Source organism: Lissotriton vulgaris, chromosome 7 (assembly GCF_964263255.1).
Source record: "Lissotriton vulgaris chromosome 7, aLisVul1.2, whole genome shotgun sequence".
Lineage (NCBI taxonomy): Eukaryota > Metazoa > Chordata > Amphibia > Caudata > Salamandridae > Lissotriton > Lissotriton vulgaris.
In genome coordinates, this window is record NC_141695.1 from 203,757,796 (window position 1) to 203,779,215 (window position 21,420).

At 49.2% G+C, this 21,420-nt stretch overlaps 1 protein-coding gene across 2 annotated transcripts in view; it reads right to left on the bottom strand.

Moving 5' to 3' along the window:
* LOC147701197 (B-cell receptor CD22-like) overlaps positions 1–21,420 on the bottom strand; it is a 339,266-nt gene that overhangs the window by 200,530 nt on the left and 117,316 nt on the right. For both annotated transcript variants that reach the window (XM_086929941.1, XM_086929942.1), the window contains exon 4: positions 5,636–5,938. In XM_086929941.1, coding sequence (XP_086786067.1) covers positions 5,636–5,938 — 303 coding nt within the window. The remainder of the gene's footprint in view (positions 1–5,635; positions 5,939–21,420) is intronic.

Below are 21,420 nucleotides of genomic sequence, written 5' to 3' on the forward strand. Positions count from 1 at the left end.
TCACTCCCGACCGGATCCAAACCATTCTCGAAACTCCTGTCCCTAAGACTCAGAAACAGGTTCGCTCCCTACTAGGCCTCACCTCCTTCTGTCGACAGTGGTTGCCAAACTTCAGTCTCATTGTAAAACCACTGCTTTCTCTGCTAGCCAAAGATGTCCCTTCCCCCCTCCCTTGGACTACAGAATGCCAATCCTCCTTCACGGAATTACGAGATGCCCTTTGTTCGGCCCCTGTCCTAGGCACCCCAGATTACAGAAAGCCCTTCTCCCTTTACACTCACGAAAGGGAGGGGTGCGCTTTATCTGTCCTGACTCAGTCCATTGGCCCAAAGCAACGACCGTGCGCTTACTTCTCTACCACTCTTGACCCTGTAGCCAGAGCCTTGCCTGCCTGCCTTCGAGCTGTAGCTGCCGCTGCTATCTCTATCCGACAGAGTGAGGGGATCGTACTCTCGAATTCCCTCACGGTACTAGTACCCCATGCAGTTGACACCCTTCTGAACCAGACCAAGACCCAACACCTGACGAGTGCACGACTGACTGGATACGAGTTGACTCTGCTTGCCCCCATATCACCCTGAAACGATGCACCACCCTGAACCCAGCAACTCTGTTACCCCTACCAGAGAACGATCCCGATGCGTCCCCTGTGCATGACTGTGTGACTCTTACGGACGAACAGACTAGAAGTAGAATTGACCTCAGAGACACAGCTTTTCCTGACCCCGACGGAGAACTGTGGGTGGACGGCTCTTGCATCAAACTCCCCGATGGCACCACTTCAGCTGCCTATGCAGTCACCACGGCTCGAACTGTAGTCAAGACAGCCCGTATCATGCAACGATCTGCTCAGGCAGCGGAACTGATTGCCCTGACACGAGCCTGCATTCTAGCGGCAGGAACCACAGCGAACATTTACACCGACAGCCAGTACGCCTTCGGGGTGGTTCACCATTTTGGGCTCCTTTGGAGGGAAAGGGGGTTCTTGACCTCACATGGCACCCCCATTTTGCACGGAGATCTAGTCTCCGCCTTGATCGAAGCTGTCCTTCTCCCCAAAAAGCTTGCGGTCATCAAATGCCAGGCGCACAAAAAGGTGACAGACATTATTGGACAGGGAAATGCACTAGCCGACATCACTGCTCGAACGACAGCTGAAAATAGGACGACAACACATATGTACGTGACCAGGTCACAAGCAGAAAAATGGACTGACGCTAGGGACACTATTAGAGACATTCAAATGGCTAGCACACAACACGAATTGACTGAATGGACATGGGTGGGATTAAAAGACGACGAAGCCTGCTGGCGGAAAAAAGACACAAACAAATGGTTGCTACCTGACTCATACCTGATTCCCATACTGACTATGGCACACTCCCCTGCCCACATAGGATCAGCCCCCATGATTGAACTTGTCTCCAGAGTTTGGCACAATGATAAAATCACAGACTCCGCCAAACGTCTGGTCCAACAATGCTTGATATGCCTGCAACACAACCCCGGGAAAGGAACTGTAGTACCCCGGGGAGGGTTTGGGGTCCCAAATCACCCGTTTGAAGTCCTGCAGATGGACTACATCCAGCTAGACAGATGCCAAGGCCTGAAATATGTACTTGTTGTGGTATGCGCATTTAGCAAATGAGTGGAAGCATACCCAACCCGTGACAACACTGCTATGGCCACTGCAAAAGTACTGTTAAAGGAATTTTTCCCGCGCTACGGCCTTTGTCGAATTTTATGGAGCGACAATGGCCCCCACTTCATAGCCGAAGTCATCCAGCTCATCTTAAAGGGGCTGGGCATCAAGCAGAAGTTCCACGCAGTCTTCCACCCCCAGTCTGCTGGACTTGTTGAGCGACACAATGCCACACTAAAGCTTAAACTGGCCAAGATAGTGGCTGCCACGGGTCTGAAATGGCCAGACGCCCTCCCACTGGCATTGCTATCGATGCGTTCCACCCCCACCAAACATCACTTGACACCTTACGAGGTTGTTTTCGGTCGACCCATGAGTGTCTGGTCTGCACCGAAACCAACTTCCATTCATGACGTACCGGACGTCCTAATGTCTGATTATCTGTATAAATTGACTGAAACTCTGTCTGTCATTCATCAGCAGGTGCAGCAGGCCATCCCCGATGCTTCCAGGGGTCCGGGTCACACCATCCAACCTGGGGATTACGTGCTGATCCGAAATTTTCAGCGAGCGAAGAGTCTGGAACCCCGGTGGACGGGCCCCTGGCAAGTATTTATCACCACCCGGACGGCTCTTCGTGTGGAGGGGAAACGGCACTGGCTGCACGCACACCACTGCAAAAAGGTCTCCTCGACCTTGGCCACAACAGAAAGCATCGACAACCAAGAAGAGCTCCTGAACAAGGACCGACCGTCACTAACCTGCTATCCTGATACCGAAGCACTTGAACTTTCAAAATCCTCTGATCCCACTGTGCCATCCAGAGAAGGGTATTTCCTGCGTCAAAAGGAGGGAGCTTCGGCTAAGTAGATCACGGACTAAGTTAAATCTCAGAACGGTGACCTGAACACCACCAAGGGTCACCCGGAGAGAAGCTAAACGAAGTCTGTGGTTCTGCCCGCTACCGAGCACCTTGAAGATGATGGAAGCGCCAGATAAGAAGATGATGGAAGCGCCAAATAAGAAGATGATGGAAGCAACAGGAAATACCCACTACAGAAACCCAAGAACAGACAGACTCCACAGCTCAAAGACAATTGCACTCTTCATCACAATCCTTTTCTGCTTTCTCCTCATGACCACACTCTGGATTGTGGAAGAAAATGCACCTGCTCATGAAACATTCCTGACCACTGCTCAGCCTACCACCATGAAGGAACATTATCTGATTTCGCTCTCTCCTCAACTCAGAGAGAGGCGAGAGGAGTTTTGGAATATCTCCTTTGTACAGTTGCTGCACCAGCACAATATTGCCACCATCGCCACCAACTGTTGGATCTGTGGGTTGCTACCCCACGCCACTGGACATTCAATACCTTTCGTCCATTCGCCCTTCTCAATTCACGGCTCCTGCCTTGCTTGGCTGATCCTCCTGCAAGAAAGCTATAAGGACAATGCCACCTCCAGCAAAACCATAACGCATTTCTTCCACGAGGTTTGGCAAAACAAAACCAAGACTCACTTCTGTCCGCAGACCTCCAACAACTCTATCCACATGGACATCCCTGCTAAAGAACGAATTGAAATGCAGGTGTTCAACAATCCAACCAGACCCACCTTCTCCTACCTACGGAAACGAACGGCTGCCGCCCTGACCGTGGCTCTATCAGTCATCAACGTCACAGGCCACATGTGCATAGAAGGTCTTGGGACACAGCTGGTAGGCCGCAGTGCTTGCCGTTTTACCAGAACTTTGGACTCCACTGATCCACCTTCCTTTGTGTCGTCCCCAAATATGTATTTCGTCTGCGGCACAAAGGCTTACACCTGGCTCCCCAAAGGCTGGGGGGGCACTTGTTTCATCTCCTTCATCCTTCCTCCGACTTATGTGGCTCCAGCGAATCATCATAGACAAAAACGAGCCAAGGACATTGAACAAGCCGACTCAACAGGAGCACAGTTCCTCGATGCTATGAAGGGACTTGTTCCGCTCTGGGGCCCGATGGCAAACAGCCGTGCCATCCGACATCTGACTCAGGCAGTTGAGACAACAATGAACATCACAGCTGGTATCCTTGCTAACAACACCGCCGAGCTTCAAGCGGTCCGCTTGGTGGCACTCCAGAACACCCTTGTCCTAGATGTGGTTCTTGCGGACCGTGGTGGAGCATGCCGCATTATTGGGTCCAGCTGCTGTACATACATACCGGACAATTGACCCTCAGTGTACAAAGCCATCGAACATCTCCACAGACTCTCTTCAGAAGTCCACCAGGAGCAGGAAGAATGGTCACTTGGTGGATGGTTCTGGAGTACCGTTAAGAACAGGGGCTGGAGACTGTTTACCATTATCCTGATTCCTGTAGTTGTAATATGCGGTCTATGCTTAGGTATTCAATGTCTGACACCTCTGTGTTCATTATGTACCAATTGTATTTGCCCTAAGACTGTGGACTTTGGAAATGAACGCATGGGAGCATTGTATGATGCCGAGGTCAGGAATTTAATGAAGATTGACATTGAGTAGGCAAGTTGGCTAGATACGTTGAAAAGGGAGGACTGTTAAAAGTTAGGCCGCAAACGTCAACATTATCGGCGCCATCTTGCCCCTTTTCGAGCCCATTCGTGCGCGTAAGCGGCAGCCATTTTGAGTACCATGGCCTCTCTGCCCCTCGCTGATAGCCAGCGCGTCTCTCTCTCTCCCTCCTAACCTCGCAAGCATCCCCCGCACGCTGACAGCCCCCGCTCTCACATGCCTTGGGTCATAAACCCCTCTTCCACGCAGCTCTGCCTCGGAACCCCATCATGTTCCCAGCGCGACACCTCCCACCATTCCTTTCATGGTCCCGGATCCTTTGATAAAACCCCCTTTCCTCTGTACCCGTTTGTCTTCCTCGTTCCCAGGCCGCCACCTGGCCCTGCGGATACTGTTATTGCCCCCCCTCCTGTACAGTAGGAAGCTTCCCCCATCAAAGGATCCAAGAGCTGATCAAAGCCCCCACCCCATGAGATCCGATCAACCTCACGCATTCCGTGAATCGGCGGAATGTCCAGCTGCGCGATAATCATCACCTGTTGTGACCGGGTGGGGACTTCAACTGTAAATGTGTGTGGGAACGGGCCTGAAGGGGGGATTCCGAGAATGTCTTTCCGTACATCAAAGGGTTGACAGAAATGTGTTTCATACAATAAAGCAATAAACTCGTGTATAAGAGGCCAGGCCTCAGAGATGCGGTTAGAGCACCTCGAGAAGATACCCTGTTGTCTGATTTGATGTGTTCTGCTCCGTCGGAATAAAACTTCTGTTTCCTGCCTTCCAGTCTCCAGCGCCTGCCTCTTTGTTTGGTAACTTGAGTGGGTATAGAGGCGGCTAACGCCGGGCAACTTTGAAAAAGGTCTTCTGCCCGTACCTTTTTCCACACCACTGCATATTGACAACATGTTATGCAGCAATTTGAGAGGACAGATGTGCACTACGAAGTGGCATATAAAACAAGAATACCTTCTGTATTACTCGTACTTCAGTGCTCTCCTTGTCTGGTGTACTCTTTTGTAACATGCACACGTCACTTTCCTTCTTGTAATGTTTTGTTTGCGACCTCTTGTACTTTGTTTGCTCCTGATGCATGCACAATTGCCTCCATTCCCTCATGTAACGTAACGTTTGTTCCTGTGTTTTGAGTATCTGCCATGTATTGCAGTTTTATACTCTACTTGTACTTTGTACGCTTTTCTAACATGCACACGTCACTTGTTTTCCTCTTGTAACATTTCGCTTGCTACTTATTGTATTTTGTTTGCTCTTGATACATGCACAATTATCACTATTGCCTCCTGTAACGTAACGTTTGCGTTTGTAACATGCTCACTTGTTATTTTCTCCTCATGTATCATTACTGTTCCTATTGTGAGGCGCTCTGACACCTTCGGGTAAAGTCTGCACTATATAAAAACGCATTAAATAAATAAATAAATAAATAAAGGAGGACTCACGTTTCACATCCAGTGTGATCTGACTTTCCGAGCTTGCCCTGCTATCCTTCTCTCTGCTCAGCAGGCATCGCAGTACTTTCTGGTCATGTTGCCAGGAAGGAAGAAACGTCAGTGTGTTTGTTGTCTTCAAGGCGCTTGTGGACTCCTGAAACAGAGTGACATTTTCTCCTTCCACCGGCCCTTCCCAGCGGAGCTGCATTGGGTACTCTGGGCAGTGGTAATCTATGGAACAAGTAATACTTGTGGACTTTAACTCTGCAATCCCAGAGGCTGCAACATCTATGCGAGGGGTTGGAGGATAATCTGTGAAAAGAAAGCAAGAAAGATTATCCTTCAGCGAGCAGTCCAGTGTGAGCGAATCAAGCATCACATTTTGCAGTCATATGGAAATTCATCCATAGGTGAACACTGAACATCTCAAGCCTAGCCATTTGTAAGTGATATCTGATTTAGGAATGAGTGAATTAATGCATTACCTTACCTCTTGGCTTTTATGGGCATGTGTGTGGTGAGCAGCCACCAGGTATTAATGCATGCTAGCGTGTTTGCGATCTAGGTATATTTGCAGATTTTCACGAGGCGTTGGCCTGAAAACCCCAGCACAAGGTGGCGCTGTGCGCCTTTGCAGCCTGCCCCTGGGACTGATGCATATAGTGCCGTCATCAATTTCTTGGAGCAGATGGGCTGTGATTGGCCCACTCGGCTCCCTAAATGGCTGATGATTGAGACGTGGTCTTAGACAGTGTACTATGTCTGGCGTGACAGTCATGGTGTATATCAAACTCCTGTAGAGAGATCTGACGAGTTTCAGAGGGACGCTCACCTTTGTGTGAAGAGGATGCCCTGCTTGCTATCAATCATGGAAGGAATCATGGCTTGTTTGGGTTTATTTGAAAGCCATCCCACTGTGTTTGAAATCTGACTTACAGAGTCTGACCCAATCCAATTGGTTGTTACATATTGGGGGAACGCTGCAAGTTATCAGTCTCATCTGCAACTTAGGTAAGCACCGCCCCAAGAGCTGTACGCAGAGACTCTGACCTCCCTTTCAACTCCATGCTAAGGCTTGCTGCTCCACTTAGCTTCAGTTTTCATGTTCCTTTGGGCACAGTGTGGCCAATGTGTGGTCAGGCCTATGAGGTAATGTGATTCTTGACACGTGGTTCAAAACAGCATTTTAAATTATAGCCAATAAGAAAAGACTGACTCAAAAAGGGAGTTCCAGATATGTAACTATGTAAAAAACATGAAGGTTTATTAAAATGTAAGTACAATACAGAGAATAGAAAAATGCAAATGCAGCAGCAACCCTACAGAATCAGTCAAATGACATATGAATCAGTTGTCATGTAAGAATCAGTTAGGGAATAATGCAATAATACGCAAAATGAGGAAAAACAGGATGGGCCTCATTTATGAGGTCGTGCGTCACTTTTACGCCACCGGTGGGTCACTTTTTGTGACGCACCAGTAGCGTAAAACATCTGCCTTGCTGCACCATATTCACAAAGTGACGCATCTTGGTAGATGCTCACTTTGTAAACCCCTGCGCTACATTATACCTACGCCAGGTGTAATGTATGCAGGGGGGCGTTCTGATGCAAGAAAGGGTCATAGAAGTGACGCAGGAAATCTATAAAATTTCCCTGCGCCACTTCTAGGACACAAATGCGTCAATTTCTTACGCCTGCCTCACAGCAGGCGTAAGGCTGACGCAAGCCCTTTCACATTGGGCTTACCACATGTGAAAGGACACATTGCTAGAGTTGCGTCACTTTTGTGACAGACAGATACGTCAGAAATACTGACGTATCTGTAACTACTTGCGCCATGATGCGTCATATTGTAAATATGACGCATCAATGATGTCACAAGGAGGGCGCAGTGAAAAGTGACGCATCGCTGTTTTCACGCAGCAATGCGGCACTTTTCATAAATGAGGCCCGATATGTCTCAGTGTGCAGCAAATCAGTAGAGAATCGGAGAGCATCCGTAGTAGCCTAATAGTCTCTCTGGTTCACCCTCAAATTCAAGGGCTTATATAGCCAATTTCAAAATAGAAAATTATTGAAACTGAGAAGTCAGCGTGGTGTAAGCAAAAGAACCATCATTTAAAAAAATCACAATTCAGTATTAAAAAATGTCATTATATACCTACCATTTTAGCACTAATTCCCTGCATGAATATTAATTTGCCCCTTGTGAACTAATGTCACCTCACCTCTTCTGACCTAATATCGCTGGAAGCAGCAAAAGTAAGATGTTATAATAAACAATGGAAGACTCATGAATGAGTGCAATTCAGTGTGCTAGCAAGAAGCGCATTAGAAACCAGCAAAAAAGCTTGTTCAAGAACAACATGCCATACAAAATAAACATTGCACATCTTGCTGAGTGTGGTGTTAAGAGAGAAATATAAACACACAATGGACATTAAACAAATGGCAGCCATTGTGAGAAAGTGCCATCTTTCTTGCATGGTATGCCCCACTTTTTGCTGAATTGCTGATGTGCTTTGACTGAGTGTGCCCTGGGCTCCTGCCAATCAGGTGCCCAGGGCCTGTCTTCCTTCCCTAAAACTGTGATGAAACTAAAACCCAATTGGCATCTCTGGCCACATGTTAATTCCTGGTAAATGGTAATCTAGGTACCCATGGCATTGTGACCAGAGAAGACCCCTAAGGGCTGCAGCACTTATTGTGCCACCCTTAGGGGCCCTGTACCCTGACACACACACTGCCTTTGCAGGCTGAGTGTCCTGGTACAGAACTAAACAAAGAGTCGACATGGCCCACATCCCTGTCTGCTATGCCCACAAACACACTGCCCTGGCATACATCAGTCACCCCTCTAGCTGGGTGCACTATGCCAGTGGTGTGGGCACAGGTGCATGAGCCCTGTGCCCCTACAGTGCCCAGGGCCATTCCTGGACACTGCAAGTGCAGTGATGCCTTTAAAGAGTATATGGTGCTGGGAGGTTGTCATTATGAACTCCACTTCACCATGATGGCTACACTGAAGACTGAGAAGTTTGGAATCAAACTTCTCAGCACATTAAATCCCCACTGATGCCATTGAGGGATTTAATGCCAAATGCATGACAGAGGGCAACTTAGAGTTGCCCCCTGAACCTAACATACAATCCACATCTGGTCTGAGGGGCTGCCTAGGCTGCCACACAGCAGACATGTTGCTAGACCCCTGGGTAGAGAGCCATCCGATCTCCTGGGCCTGCAACAATGCATGTCCTGGGCATGCTGCCTTGGTGAGCTTCTCCAGGCCACTTGCTGTACTCAGCAACTGGCTCCCACCAGTTCTGACCCCCACTCTGGCGGGAAGACTGACAGGAAACCCTAAGTGAGGAAAGGGGTGTGCCAGCCTGTGCCAACTCCACCCCTCAGGTGGGAGATGCGAGGTGAAGCACGACTCCGGGCTACCGCCATCTTGAAGATGGGGAGCCCTGCCCAATCAGAGCTAGGCCCCTGCCCCTCTCCCACAGGAGAGGAGCAGGATAGGGGGTGTACTCACCCCAAGACAGGGACTTATTGTCCCTGCCCTTGCCCTACACGTAACGCCCCTAAATTTAGTATTTAAGGGCACCCTGAACCTTCCTTCTTCAGATCCCGATTTCAAAACAAGAAAAAGAACAAGAAGAAGGTCGACCTGCTGTGCAGCTGCTAACAAAAGGATGACACCAACTGACTTGGCCCCAGCCCTAACGGCCTGTTGATCCTTGAACCTGCACCTGCTAAACCCTAGTCTCCTGTGGACAGTAACCTTGAAATCCCCAGAGGACCTGCCTGCCTTGAACCTCTTAGAGACTGGACTCCCACAAGCAGTGGTTCTGCTCAAAAAGCAACACCCCTGGTGCCAGCCCGGAACTGCGAATCCACCCCACTCTGCACCCGCCGAGCCCGGCCTGTGCCAGAGTGGACAAAGACCCTCCTCGACGAGCTAGACAATGCCTGCAGCCTCACAACCAGGGTCCAACCGCGACCAGCTAAGGGTAAGATTTCCCAATGTAAAAAGGGATCCCTGCACCCGGAGCCCCAGGGCCCCCTGTGCCCACCTCCGGGGTGCCTACCTATCCTCCAAGATCCCTACTTACATCTCGAAGTGTTGGTCACTCCAGAAGAATCTCCGTCCCCGAGCCTGCAGTCCTTTTTCATCTTTCAAGTTCTCCATTGAATACCATTGAGCGCCCAACGGCTCAAAAGCACCCTGCACCCAGCCGCCTGAGTGCCCCTGGCAGTGCAACCTTGGTCCTAACCTACCTACCCATTTGTCCTGAGCAAGTGACCAGGAGCCCAGCTCCCACAGCCACATGGCCTGCTTGCCAGCAGCCACCAACCGAAGCCCACCTGCCTTTCATTGGATAACATTGGGCCTAACTACCTCTGCACCCGGCAGCCCCTGTGCCGCTGAGGGTGTACCAACTATACCTACCTGACCCTGGGAGAAACCTAAGTCTATGCCTGGAACCTTAACTCTGCCAGTCCAGTACCTACCCAAAAGTTGATAACTCACTTTTCTTCCATAGGGTAACGTAGACTGGTTTCTCTTAAAAGTTCTTTTAAGTGTGGAGTTTTGAAGCTTTGAAATATTCATCTAAAATCAGCCGAACATAGAATTCCGGTTTACTCACCTGTTGTCAAGAGATAACCCAGAGCTGCTTCTTTTAGCCCAGAACTGACCCTGAAAAGTCATCCTAACCGTACTTATTTTCTAAGTGTCGATTTTCAAAAACTACAAATATTCCTTAAAAATCGCCTGTATGACTTAAATGCATTCTTTCAATTGTTTACAGGAGATGCACTGGGGCTGGATCCAGTATCCAACCCTGAGTTAGAACAAGTAACGATAACTCTACTTACCTGCTAAGTGAATTTCCTCCCATAGGATAACATTGGTGATTCTATGTGGAAAAGTTTCTTTGTCAACTTTTAAAATACAATAATATTCCTTAAAAATCACTACTGTAACCAAAACGCTTTTACTTAGCTGTTGTTTACAGGAGATGTCCCAGGGCTGAATTTAGGATCCAGTCCTGTGGTTAGAAAAGTAATCCATACAGTAACCAATTGCATTTATCTAGAAATTCCCATTGAGCTAGATGTTGCATTGTGTTTGAAATTGTGTTGCCTATTGCAACAACTGTAACTATTGTAATCAAAAAGTCTATTGCCTATTTGAAAAGTATTCAATTAAAGTAACTCATCCTGAGAAAGTATATTTTGATACCTTGTTGGTTCTAAAATAAAACAACTATATATTTTGATACAAAACAATTGGCCTGGAGTTTAGTTCTTGAGTGTGTGAGACTATTTGCTGACTGAGTGTGTACAACAAATGCTTTACACTGTCCTCTGATACTGCCTTAATGCTCGACCAAATTACCACTTTAGAGAGTAAGGTTCTATCTAACTTTAGCCTCTGCCAAACCTCTGGGGACTGTGGACTCTGTACACACTCTACCTTACTTTGGTCCAGTGTATATAGAGCCACTTTCCTACATTGGTGGCAGCGGTGGGATACAAACTTGCATGTGTTGGACTACTTGGCTACCATCTGATCACACGTCAGAAGTCATAAATTGCCTTTAGAATTCTGAAATAGTTTTTTCCAAAATACTAAAAGTCTTGCCAGGGCCTTGCTTAAGTCCCATTAGAATTGTAGAAAAATAAAAGTCACTGTAGTCAAGGGTAGAGGGTTAGAACTGTCAGGTTAGAATGTCTCAACAGACACCAGCTATTAGTGAAGATAATAATATGCAGGATCTGGTGGAGGAGCTTAACTTCACACCTTACTTACACTTGTCTTTCAAGGAATTGAGGTCCTTATGCAAACTGAAAAATATACCAATGGGCCTGCATCCCAACAAACAAGGGCACCAGGAGCTCCTGGCTGGGTATTCTAAAGGCCACCCCTCTGAACATGGCGGTGACCAATCAGAAGGGGAAGAGGTGATAGAGGAGGAGGATAACTTTCCCCGGCCTATCATCTCCAGGGAGAAGAGGGTCCAACTATTCTTAACTCCAAGAATCACACTCTGGGATCCCAAGCCACACACAGGTGTTACCAGGGCCCGGGGAAGACATTGGGAATGTCCCCAATGAAGAGGGCAGCATTTTAGCAAAGCTGACCAAGAGAATAGACCTAGTGTCCAGACTCCTGGCTCTAGAAAAAGAAAGGAAAGAGATAGGTTTAGCACCCATCAATAGTGGCAGCAATACTAAAGATAAGGATGGGGAGGAAACTTCTGATCCTAAAATCCCCAAAGGGTTTGTCACTAATTTTGAGGAAGGTGATGAAATCACCAAGTGGGTCACAGACTTTGAGAGGGCTTGTGAAATAAGAAGAGTAAAGATACATCTCTGGGTGGCACTCCGGTGGGAACTGTTCTCTGGTAACTGCAGAGACAGGCTTCTGACCCTTTCTGGGACAGATGCAGGGTCCTATGATATTATGAAGAGCAGTCTGATTGAGGGATTTGGACTCACCAATGAGGAGTTCAGAATTAGATTCAGGGGGGCTCACAAAACTCAGACCAGTCCTGGATTGACCTCATGGACTACTCAGTAAAGACAATGGATGGTTAGTTAGCTGGACATAATGTGCATGATTTTACTGGACTTCACAATTTGTTTATGAAGGAACATATATTAAGTAATTGCACAAATGAAAAGTTGCATCAGCTTGTGGTAAACCTAGGTGTACTTTCTCCCCAAGAATTGGGAAAGAAGGCAGACCATTGGGTCAAGACAAGGGTGACAAGGACAACCACTGGGGGTGACTAGAATAAGGTGGTCATAACCCCCCCCCCCCCCCCCCGGGGAAAGGAGGTGAGAATCCCCAAGATAAAAAAGTCTGAGTCTTTCAAAGGGCCCCATAAACCTGTACAGGTGGGTGGGTCCTACATTACTTCCTACATGCCTCAGCCCTATAGGGCGAATAACTTTGATCCCTCAAAGGCCTATTGTAACAACAGTAAGAAGTTGGGACACTTAACTGTAGATTTTAATTGCCCCCACAACAAGGCCCCTAAGGCACTCAGTACAGCTACTTTTGGGGCAGCAAGTCTACAAACGGGATCAGAAGAGTGCCCTGAGCAAATCTGGACGCACAATGAAGCAAGTCTAGTTTCCATGGGGGAAGTTGAGTTTGCCACAGTAGCTGTTTGGCCACCCAACTTAAAGAAGTATTTACAGTACCCCTGGATGAATGGGAATAGGATAGAAGCTCTTAGGGATACAGGTGTCAGAGTCATGATGGTGAGAAATACACTGGTTTTCCCAGAGCAATACTTGATTGGGAAAACTTTCCCAGTCACTAATGCTGACAGTGTTACCACTAATCATCGAATGGCTATGGTGACATTAGGCTGGGGGTGGGGGGGGGGTGGGGTGAGGGGATGAGGTTACTGGCCTGAAACAGGTAGTGGTCTCTCAAAAGTTACGAGCTGACTGCCTGCTTGGCAATGACCTGAAACCTCAGCCTGGGCTGAGGTTGAACTGGCAACCCATGCAGCCATGCAGGGAATCGCTAAATTGGTGAGTGCACAAACAAGAGCACAGAGCAAAACGAAGGGTGAACAAGTAGGTTTGGAGCCTGAAAGAATGGCCCAACCAACCAAGAGAAAAGGCAAGAAGACTGGGGAACCAGCTTCTGCACAGCAAACCTCTCAGGACCCCTCTCCTCAGGGAGAGGGCTTGGAAACCCCAGAGGGAACTGAGCTTATGGAGCTTGAGCCTTACGAGGTTGAACTCCTGGGCCCAGGGGGACCCACTAGGAAAGAGCTGTGCCAGGGTCAGCAAGACTGCCCCACTCTAGAAAGCCTGAGGTAGCAAGCTGTTTCAGAAGCACAGGGAGATGTCAGTGGTACCCACAGAACTTATTGAAAAGAGGGATTACTGTATGTTGAGGCAAGAAACCCCACTCCTGGAGCCACCAGGAGAGTGGTAGTACCACAGAAGTACAGCGAGTTCCTCCTAATCATGGCTCATGACATCCCCCTAGCTGGCATCTAGGGCAACCCAAAACTATGGGAAAGGCTAGTTAGTCACTTCTACTGGCCCCAGATGCACCAAAAGGTGAAGGAGTTTGTTAGCTTCTGTGTTACCTGTCAGGCCAGTGGCAAGACAGGTGGCTACCCAAAGGCCCCCCTGATACCACTGCCAGTGATGGGGGTTCCCTTTGAAAGGGTAGGCGTGGATATTGTGGGTCCATTTGAACCTCCCACAGCCTCAGGGAACACATTTATTCTACTAATAGTGGATCACTACTAGGTACCCTGAAGAAATTCCACTTAGGACTGCTACATCACCTGCAGTAGCCAAGGCCCTCCTGGGTGTCTTCACCAGGGTAGGGTTAGGGTTGGAGTGCCATTGAGAGGGAGGCCTTTGCTGTGGTTTGGTCCCTGTAGAAGTTGAAGCCCTACTCGGTACTCACTTCCTGGTTCAAAGTGACCATAGACCTCTCAGATTGCTAATGCAGATGAAAGGGGACAATCCAAAACTACTAAGATGGTCCATCTCCCTACAGGGAATGGACTTTGAAGTGGAACACCGACCAGGGACTGCCCATGCCAATGCAAATGGACTTTCCAGGTTCTTCCACTTAGACAATGAAGACTCCTTAGGGCAAGGCTAGTCTCATCACCTTTCGCTTAGTGGAGGTTGGGGGAGTTGTGAGAGAAAGTGCCATCTTTCTTGCATAGTATGCCCCCACTTTTTGCTGAATTGCTGATGTGCTTTGACTGAGTGTGCCCTAGGCTCCTGCTAATAAGGTGCCCAGGGCCTGTGTTCCTTCCCTAAAACTGTGTTGAAACTAAAACCCAATTTGCATCTCTGGCCACATGTCAATCCCTGGTAAATGGTACCCTAAGTACCCAGGGCATTGGGACCAGAAAAGATCCCTGAGGGCTGCAGCATTTATTTTGCCACTCTTAGTGGCCCTGTACCCTGACACACACACACTGCCTTTGCAGGCTGAGTGTCCTGGTATAGAACTAAACAAAGAGTCGACATGCTCTGGTATCTCTTCTGCTGGCCGGGTCTGTGTCGTATGGGTTCGCAGCTTCCCACCCCTCACTGTGTCCACACTGCACCAAGCCTCACAGTCAATCTCAAAACCAGGAGGTCTATTAGGAGACTCGATTGGGGCACCAATCTCTCCACCACCACTCCACACGTGGCAGATCACCGCACAGCGCAAGTGTTTTCTCAAGGGGTGGAGGAAGCCCCCCAGCATGCAGTCCACAACCTCCACCCCGAGCCCCAGCACTCGTGTGCCCTTAGCAAAAGGGGTTTACGCAGAACGCGCCTCAGTGTGACCCATTGTTCAGGCCAGAAAGAACCATCTTGTTTCTGTAAGTAGTGTGAGGCCACCCATATCAGTGCTGCAATGGAGAGATCCCAGGGCCCCCGCGGTACACCACTGCGCCCTCCAGAGAGATCCCAGCTCCGCTCAGCAGCGCGTTCACTTCCAGCAGCGTGCCAGTTTCTAGGACCCTAACAGGCCTCAGGCAGTCCAGGCCGCGCAGAGACAACTAGCGCGCACCACACACAATCAGGGCCAGTTCACAATGGCCCACCTTCAATCTTGGCAGCACAGACCAGGGCCCAATCTCTGCTCCTCAAGCAGATGCCGCCCAGACTTCAACGTCCCCAAGGAGCAGTCTTTTCTGGTGAGCAGGACCCAGGGTCCTCGCCTTTCAGGCCCACCTGTGCAGCACCTATCAGTCGGCAGAGCAGCCGGCAGCGCCCAGGCCGCCCCGTACTGCTCTTAGCCTTAGCTCTTACCCTCCCCCCCCGGGGGGGGGAGGGGGAGGGTAACAGGATCGCCACCGCAAATGAGCTCTGCTGTCGGACATGGCCGCGGCTCCCCAGCAGCCACCAGCCGCCCAAGCTCTCCCTCTACCTGTGTCAGGGCCTTCTGGTCGCACTCACTTCAGCTCCACTGGGCAGGCGATGCTCGATCCAGCGGCATACAGCGCCCCAGACCGGACGCTAGCGCTGGGGAACAAGGAAGTGCGTCCGTCTTTGTTCCTGCATCTTAGACACCACCGAGGTCCGTCACCGCCCCCACGGGGCAAGGGAGAAGGGGGCACCTCCGGCCGGAGCCAGGACCCATGCCCCTTCCAGAAGTGCAGATGGCTTCGCACCAGCCGTCGTTCTCAGCCCCAGGATCAGGTAGAGAGCTCCCTCTTCTTGCAATGGGCGTGGAAGGGCTCAGATAGTCTCCTGCTCAGAACAGAAAAAGAAGAGTTTGGCTGCCGCAGGATGTTTACCGGATAGTGCGGCGGAATGTCGGAGAACTCGGCTCAAGGGGCCATCCTGGTTGCGAGCTAGCTCCGCCTCCGACTGTTGCTTTGATTCTCCTAGACCTCTTGAAATCCTTTAATACGTCTCCCACAAAACAGACATTACAAGATTGCACATTAAAGGCATGCAAGGAGCCGCTCTCAGATGGATTGCATCTTTCCTTATTGGTAAAACACAAAAAGTACACCTTCTTCGCTTAACCTCTGAAACTAAGGAAGTCATCCGTGGAGTACCCTTAGGATCCATGCTCAGCCCCACCCTCTTAAACACTTATATGACAGTTCAGGTTAACAACACCATGGCCAACTTCCAAAACTCCATGACAGACATTGCCAACTGGATGAAGGACAACTGCCTGAAGCTCAACACAGATAGGACAGAGGTACTGAAACAGAAGATCACCATAGGATGCATCCTGGTGGCCCTCAGAACTCAACCTACTCCTACCACAACTGACTATGCTAGGAACCCAGGCATTAGTCTGGACAACAAGCTAACCATGACAATTCAGTTGAACTCTGTCTTCTCCTCCTGTTGTTTTATTCTCTGCATGCTTTGTAAGATATTCAGATGGCTACCCCAAAGCTCAAGACAAGCATTCACTCAGGCCCTCTTCTCCAGCCAACTGGACTACGGCAAAGCTCTCTTCAAAGGAATCCCAGCTCACCTCTTCCCTGATGACTACGGATCATACAGAATGCCGCAGTCAGACTCATCCTGGATCTCCCTAGATGTACCCACATCACCTCTACCTCAGGGAACGCCACTGGCTCCCTATACAGACCGATTCTATACAAAGCCCTACACAACTGCTTCTACTTGAACTATAGTTCAGTGGTGTAGCAGGTGTGACGTATATGTAATAAAACAGGAACCTAAGGCTTAGCAAGTAGTTTTCAATGCCAGGTCGAAGTGGCAGTAAACTGCCCATACAGTCACTGCCTTGGGAGGCCTGAGACAGGTTGGAAAGGCTACTTCTGTGGGTGGCACAATCAGTGCTGCAGCTCACTAGTATCATTTAAAGTACAGGCCCTGGGTATATGGTATACCACTTTACAAAGGACTTACCAGTACAACAAATATGCAATCAGGTGTAGACCAACGTCATCTTGTTTATGTGAAAAGCACACACACTTTAACACTGGGTGCAATGGTCCTAAGGCCAACAAAAAGAATCAGCAAAAATGGGGGGCAAAAAGCTGGGGGACAGACTACCCTAAGGATGACTGAGATAACAATGCATCACCTTTGTTTTAATGAAATAAACAGTTGACAATGTATGATAAGCAGCTTTTTCTCAGTGTGCCCGTTTTTGTTTTTTGTGCTTCATTAAGTGCCTCTAAACTTCCTAACACTGCACCCCATATCTAGGTCTAAAAATAAACTATAATACAGAACTAACAATAATGTGGAGGGTGTGTACACATGATAGTCTACCTAGTCTTTTTAAAACATCATTTGATTGAGATATATTATTAACCACAAGCTTAGGTGCACAGTTCACATTGTACTTGCTGCCAGAACACCTATTGTCAAAACCCTTGTATCCAAGATTTAAATATAGCACCTAATACGTATGTTTGTCAGGTTTATAAACACCCTTCATTGAAAAAAGGAACCAGAGGAATTGAAAGTCCATTGGCTTGACCAAGATCACACCCAATAGGCCTCAAACCAGAACAGACGTGGACGTCACATGTCCTCCATCTGATGCTAGCTTAAAATTTGTATATATTTCCTACCTATGTAACATTAAAGTTGTCTTTCTTATGCTAACTTTAATGTCTAGTTTAGCCAGCAAACTACTGCCATTTGGCATTCCACTACATATAGGTATAGACCTCTTTTTACGTTTCTAACTGCCTGTCTAGCTTTCTGTCCCCTTAAAAAGATTCAAGTGAAGGGGTGTAGAGGAGGTAAAATTTAGAAAGACACTGAAATGATGGTGAACTACACAGAAATACGCCCTGTCTTAACGTGTTACTTATGCCCTCACGGTCAGTGGGAAGGGTCACTGAGCCTAGAGTCCACATTGTCCATACCTGGAATTGTGGCTCACTGGTTAGAGGAGGCAGACCCTGAAGCAGAGGTCAGACCCGGGACCAGTGTTCAATTCCCGACGCAGCAGGGTCTTGAGCCCAAAATGTCCACGGACTCGATAATTCTCGCTTCGGTGCCTACTTGAATCATGGGTTCACTCTCTGCAACTCTGGGCATTAGCTTGCTTAATCTCCACAACGGCCCCCCGTGGCGGGATGCCTGGCTTTCACCTTGGGGATGCCCTGCAGGGGCTATCTCACAGGGGAAAGCCAGGACGGGTTCCCAATGCAAGCGCTGAGATGCCTCCCGGTGATTCGAGTGCTATATAAGAAGACATAAAAAAAAATACCTGTAAGGCATAAAGGCAAGGACTGATCTTCCACCTTGTCCTTTGCTAAGGGGGCAATGGCTGTATCCAATGCATGCTTTGGTAGCTGACAGCATGCTCTGGTCACAGGGCCTGGGGCATTGGCTGCTGTGTCCAAGGCATATTTTGGGAGCAAGCCTAAAAGCCAGGTCTTGAACTCTACACCCTGCCCAAAAGTCTACTGTGCACTCAGTACCCCTTCCTCAAAAGCCATGGTGCTAGTCTTTCAGCTCACTGTAGAATGTTTATGTGCAGGGCCAGGTCTTGGACGAGGCCCTGCTCTCATCACCCCTGACTCCCCATGATGGATTATGGGATTTCTAATGTCACCAGTCATTACATTAATGATGTCACTTGTGATGTCATCTGTGACATCAGCTCTAAGATTATTGCTAAGGACCTGGGACAGAGTTATGGTTGTGCAACTGAACAAAACAGTTGAATTTCAGTGTTTTTAGGGACTTTGATCATTGCTTTAATATCCCTTAAACTGACGGTTGGGTTTGAAGGAAGAGTCCATATTTTGTTTGTAACAGATTTATTTTTGGGTATCAGAAGGGGAGTAGTGAGCTGGGCCAATAGTTCTTGAGGTGGGTCAGCTGTGGGCTTCTTGAGCAGGGGTCTGTCTTCTGCGCGCTTCCAGTCATCTGGGAAGGTGCCTGTTTTGAAGGTTGTGATGATGGTGCGTTGTAGTTCGGGTGCGATGGCAACCGCAGCTCTGTGGTAGAAGTGGGAGGGCAGGGATCGGTGGGGCCCCAGAGTGGATGCTTTTAATGGTCAAGGTGGTGTCTTCAGTCGTGATCGGTGTCCAGTTGGAGATGGTGGGCTGGCTGATGGTTCTCAGGGGCGGGGCGGGGGCCATCTGTGACGCCTGGTGGTTGGTTGAAGTTGTGATAGACGTTTTGATCTTGAGGTGGAAATAGGTTCCAAGCTTGTTGCAGTGGTCTTGGGATGGGGTGATGTCTGTGGCTTCGCTCTGTTGGTTGGTAAATTCTTGAATGACACTGAACAGTTCCTTGGAGTTGGTGGAGTTGGCCAGGATTTTGTTGTGGATGAAGTTCCTCTTGGTGGCGCTGATCTGGTTGTGGTAGTCCATCATGGGGTCCTTGTAGGTGGTTTAGTTTGTGGTTGTCTTGGGGTTCCTCCAGTTCTTCACCAGGTCTGCAGGGGCATCTGGCTTCTTGGAGAGCGGTGGTGAACCAGACAGCCTTCCTAGGGCGTTGTCTGTCGGGGTTGCGAAGCGGGGGAAGTTCGTCTACGCAGTTGGAGATCCAGGTGTGGAGTTCTCTGACTGCATCATTTGCGTCGGGTGCCCAGGTGTGGTTGTCTCGGGTGAGGGTGGAGTTAAGTTGTTCGTCGGTAACCTTGCTCCAGTTCCTTCGTTCTGGGCATGGGGCTGGTTAAGGTGCCTTGGGGTTTGTTGATGGCGAAGTGCACGCAGCAGTGGTCGGTCCATGGCGGCTGCATTGTGTGGCTGAATTTAATGCTGTTTCCTGCCGCGAAGATGGGGTCGAGGGCGTGTCCGGGTCTGTGGGTCGATGATGTTTAAGTTTGATGCTTGCAAGGTTGTCACAAAGGATAGTGGAGTTGGGGTCACTGGGGTTGTCGAGGGGGAAGTTCAGGTCTTCAATGAGTATGTAGTTTGTTGAGGCGATGGCGTGGGGTGCAATGAAGTCGGTGATGGTGGTGGCGAATGGTGTTCGGGAGCCGGGGGGTCTGTAGACAAGGGTTCCTCAGAGTGTAGCTTTGGGGGTGGTCTGGATCCGAAAGTGCAGGAGTTCGGCAGAGGGGGAAGTTTTGCTGGAGGTGGTGAGGTTCAGGGTACTCTTGTGGGTGATGGTGAGGCACCCTCCTGGGTGGTTGGGGTGGTCTTTCCTCTGGATCTTGTATCCGTCTGCAATGGCTGTGCTGATGTCGGGGGTAGAGCGTGCGTTGGTCCAGGTCTCTGTGAAGAAGGCGATATCGGGCGAGAGAGAGTCAAGTAAGTTCCAGATTTCCATGGCGTGGTTGTGTACGAAGCGTACATTGAGGAGAATACATTTTAGGGTGTCGCCGGTGCTGCGTCAGGGGTGTTGGAGGCCTAGGTGGCAGTGAGGGTCTGGCGGCAGTGGAGGCAGGGGAACTGGCCGTGGGTCATGTTGGGTGAAGCCTGTTGGCATTCTCTAAGTCTTCTAGCGTTGAGTACTAGGAGGGTGGTGGTGTCATAGCAATGGGTAGTGGGTGGGCCAGGGTTCTTGGCACTAGCCCCGCTCGGGTCGTGGAAGTTCGCAGATGTGCTTGTCTTTGGAGCGCCTTCAGCTCATGGTCTTCGACAGTGTGAAAAGGGCTGTGGGAGCAGGATGTGGCCTTTGACTTCCAGAGATGCTGCACATGACAGTGAGCGCATGGTGTTAAAGTGTGCGCAGAAAGTATTATGCACAGAGTGGGCCTGTAGTCATGCTTGTAACACTGAACCAGGCTTGCAGAACCTGCTTGGTGCGTGGCTGAAGCATTGGGTAAAGTTTTTGTGTCCCTACTTATACAGTGCATCAGTGTGGGCAGCAGCCTCAAAGTATAGGGCTGAACACTCTCTCCCTGCAGAAACACGAAATACAGGTCTTTGACCTCTTGCAATATTCACTCGCTGATTTAATGTTTCTAACGGAAACTTGGCTTACTCAATTCTCTAACCCCAGCATCCATGCAGCTATTCCTCCCAGGTATAATATTCTTAGGAGAGACTGCTCAGTGGGTAAAGGAGGGGCAGTAGCCAATATTTTTAAGCATAAATATACCTGTAATGCTATTTCCCTAGGGGAGCTGGAAGATGCAAAATGCCTTGGCTTTCCTGGTTCCTTATCAGATCACCAAACCTTGGCGGGTGACCTTATATACAGGCCCCCCGGTCCTGGGGGGCACTTTCCTGAAATCCATTAATGAGGCAATCACCCCTCAGGTCTTCAGATTTATGGAGTGATTTCAATATCCATCTCGATAAACCCACGGAGCCCGAGGTCATATCCCTGACCAAGTCCCTCACAGTCTTTAATAATGCCCCTTATGTCGCCTACCCTATG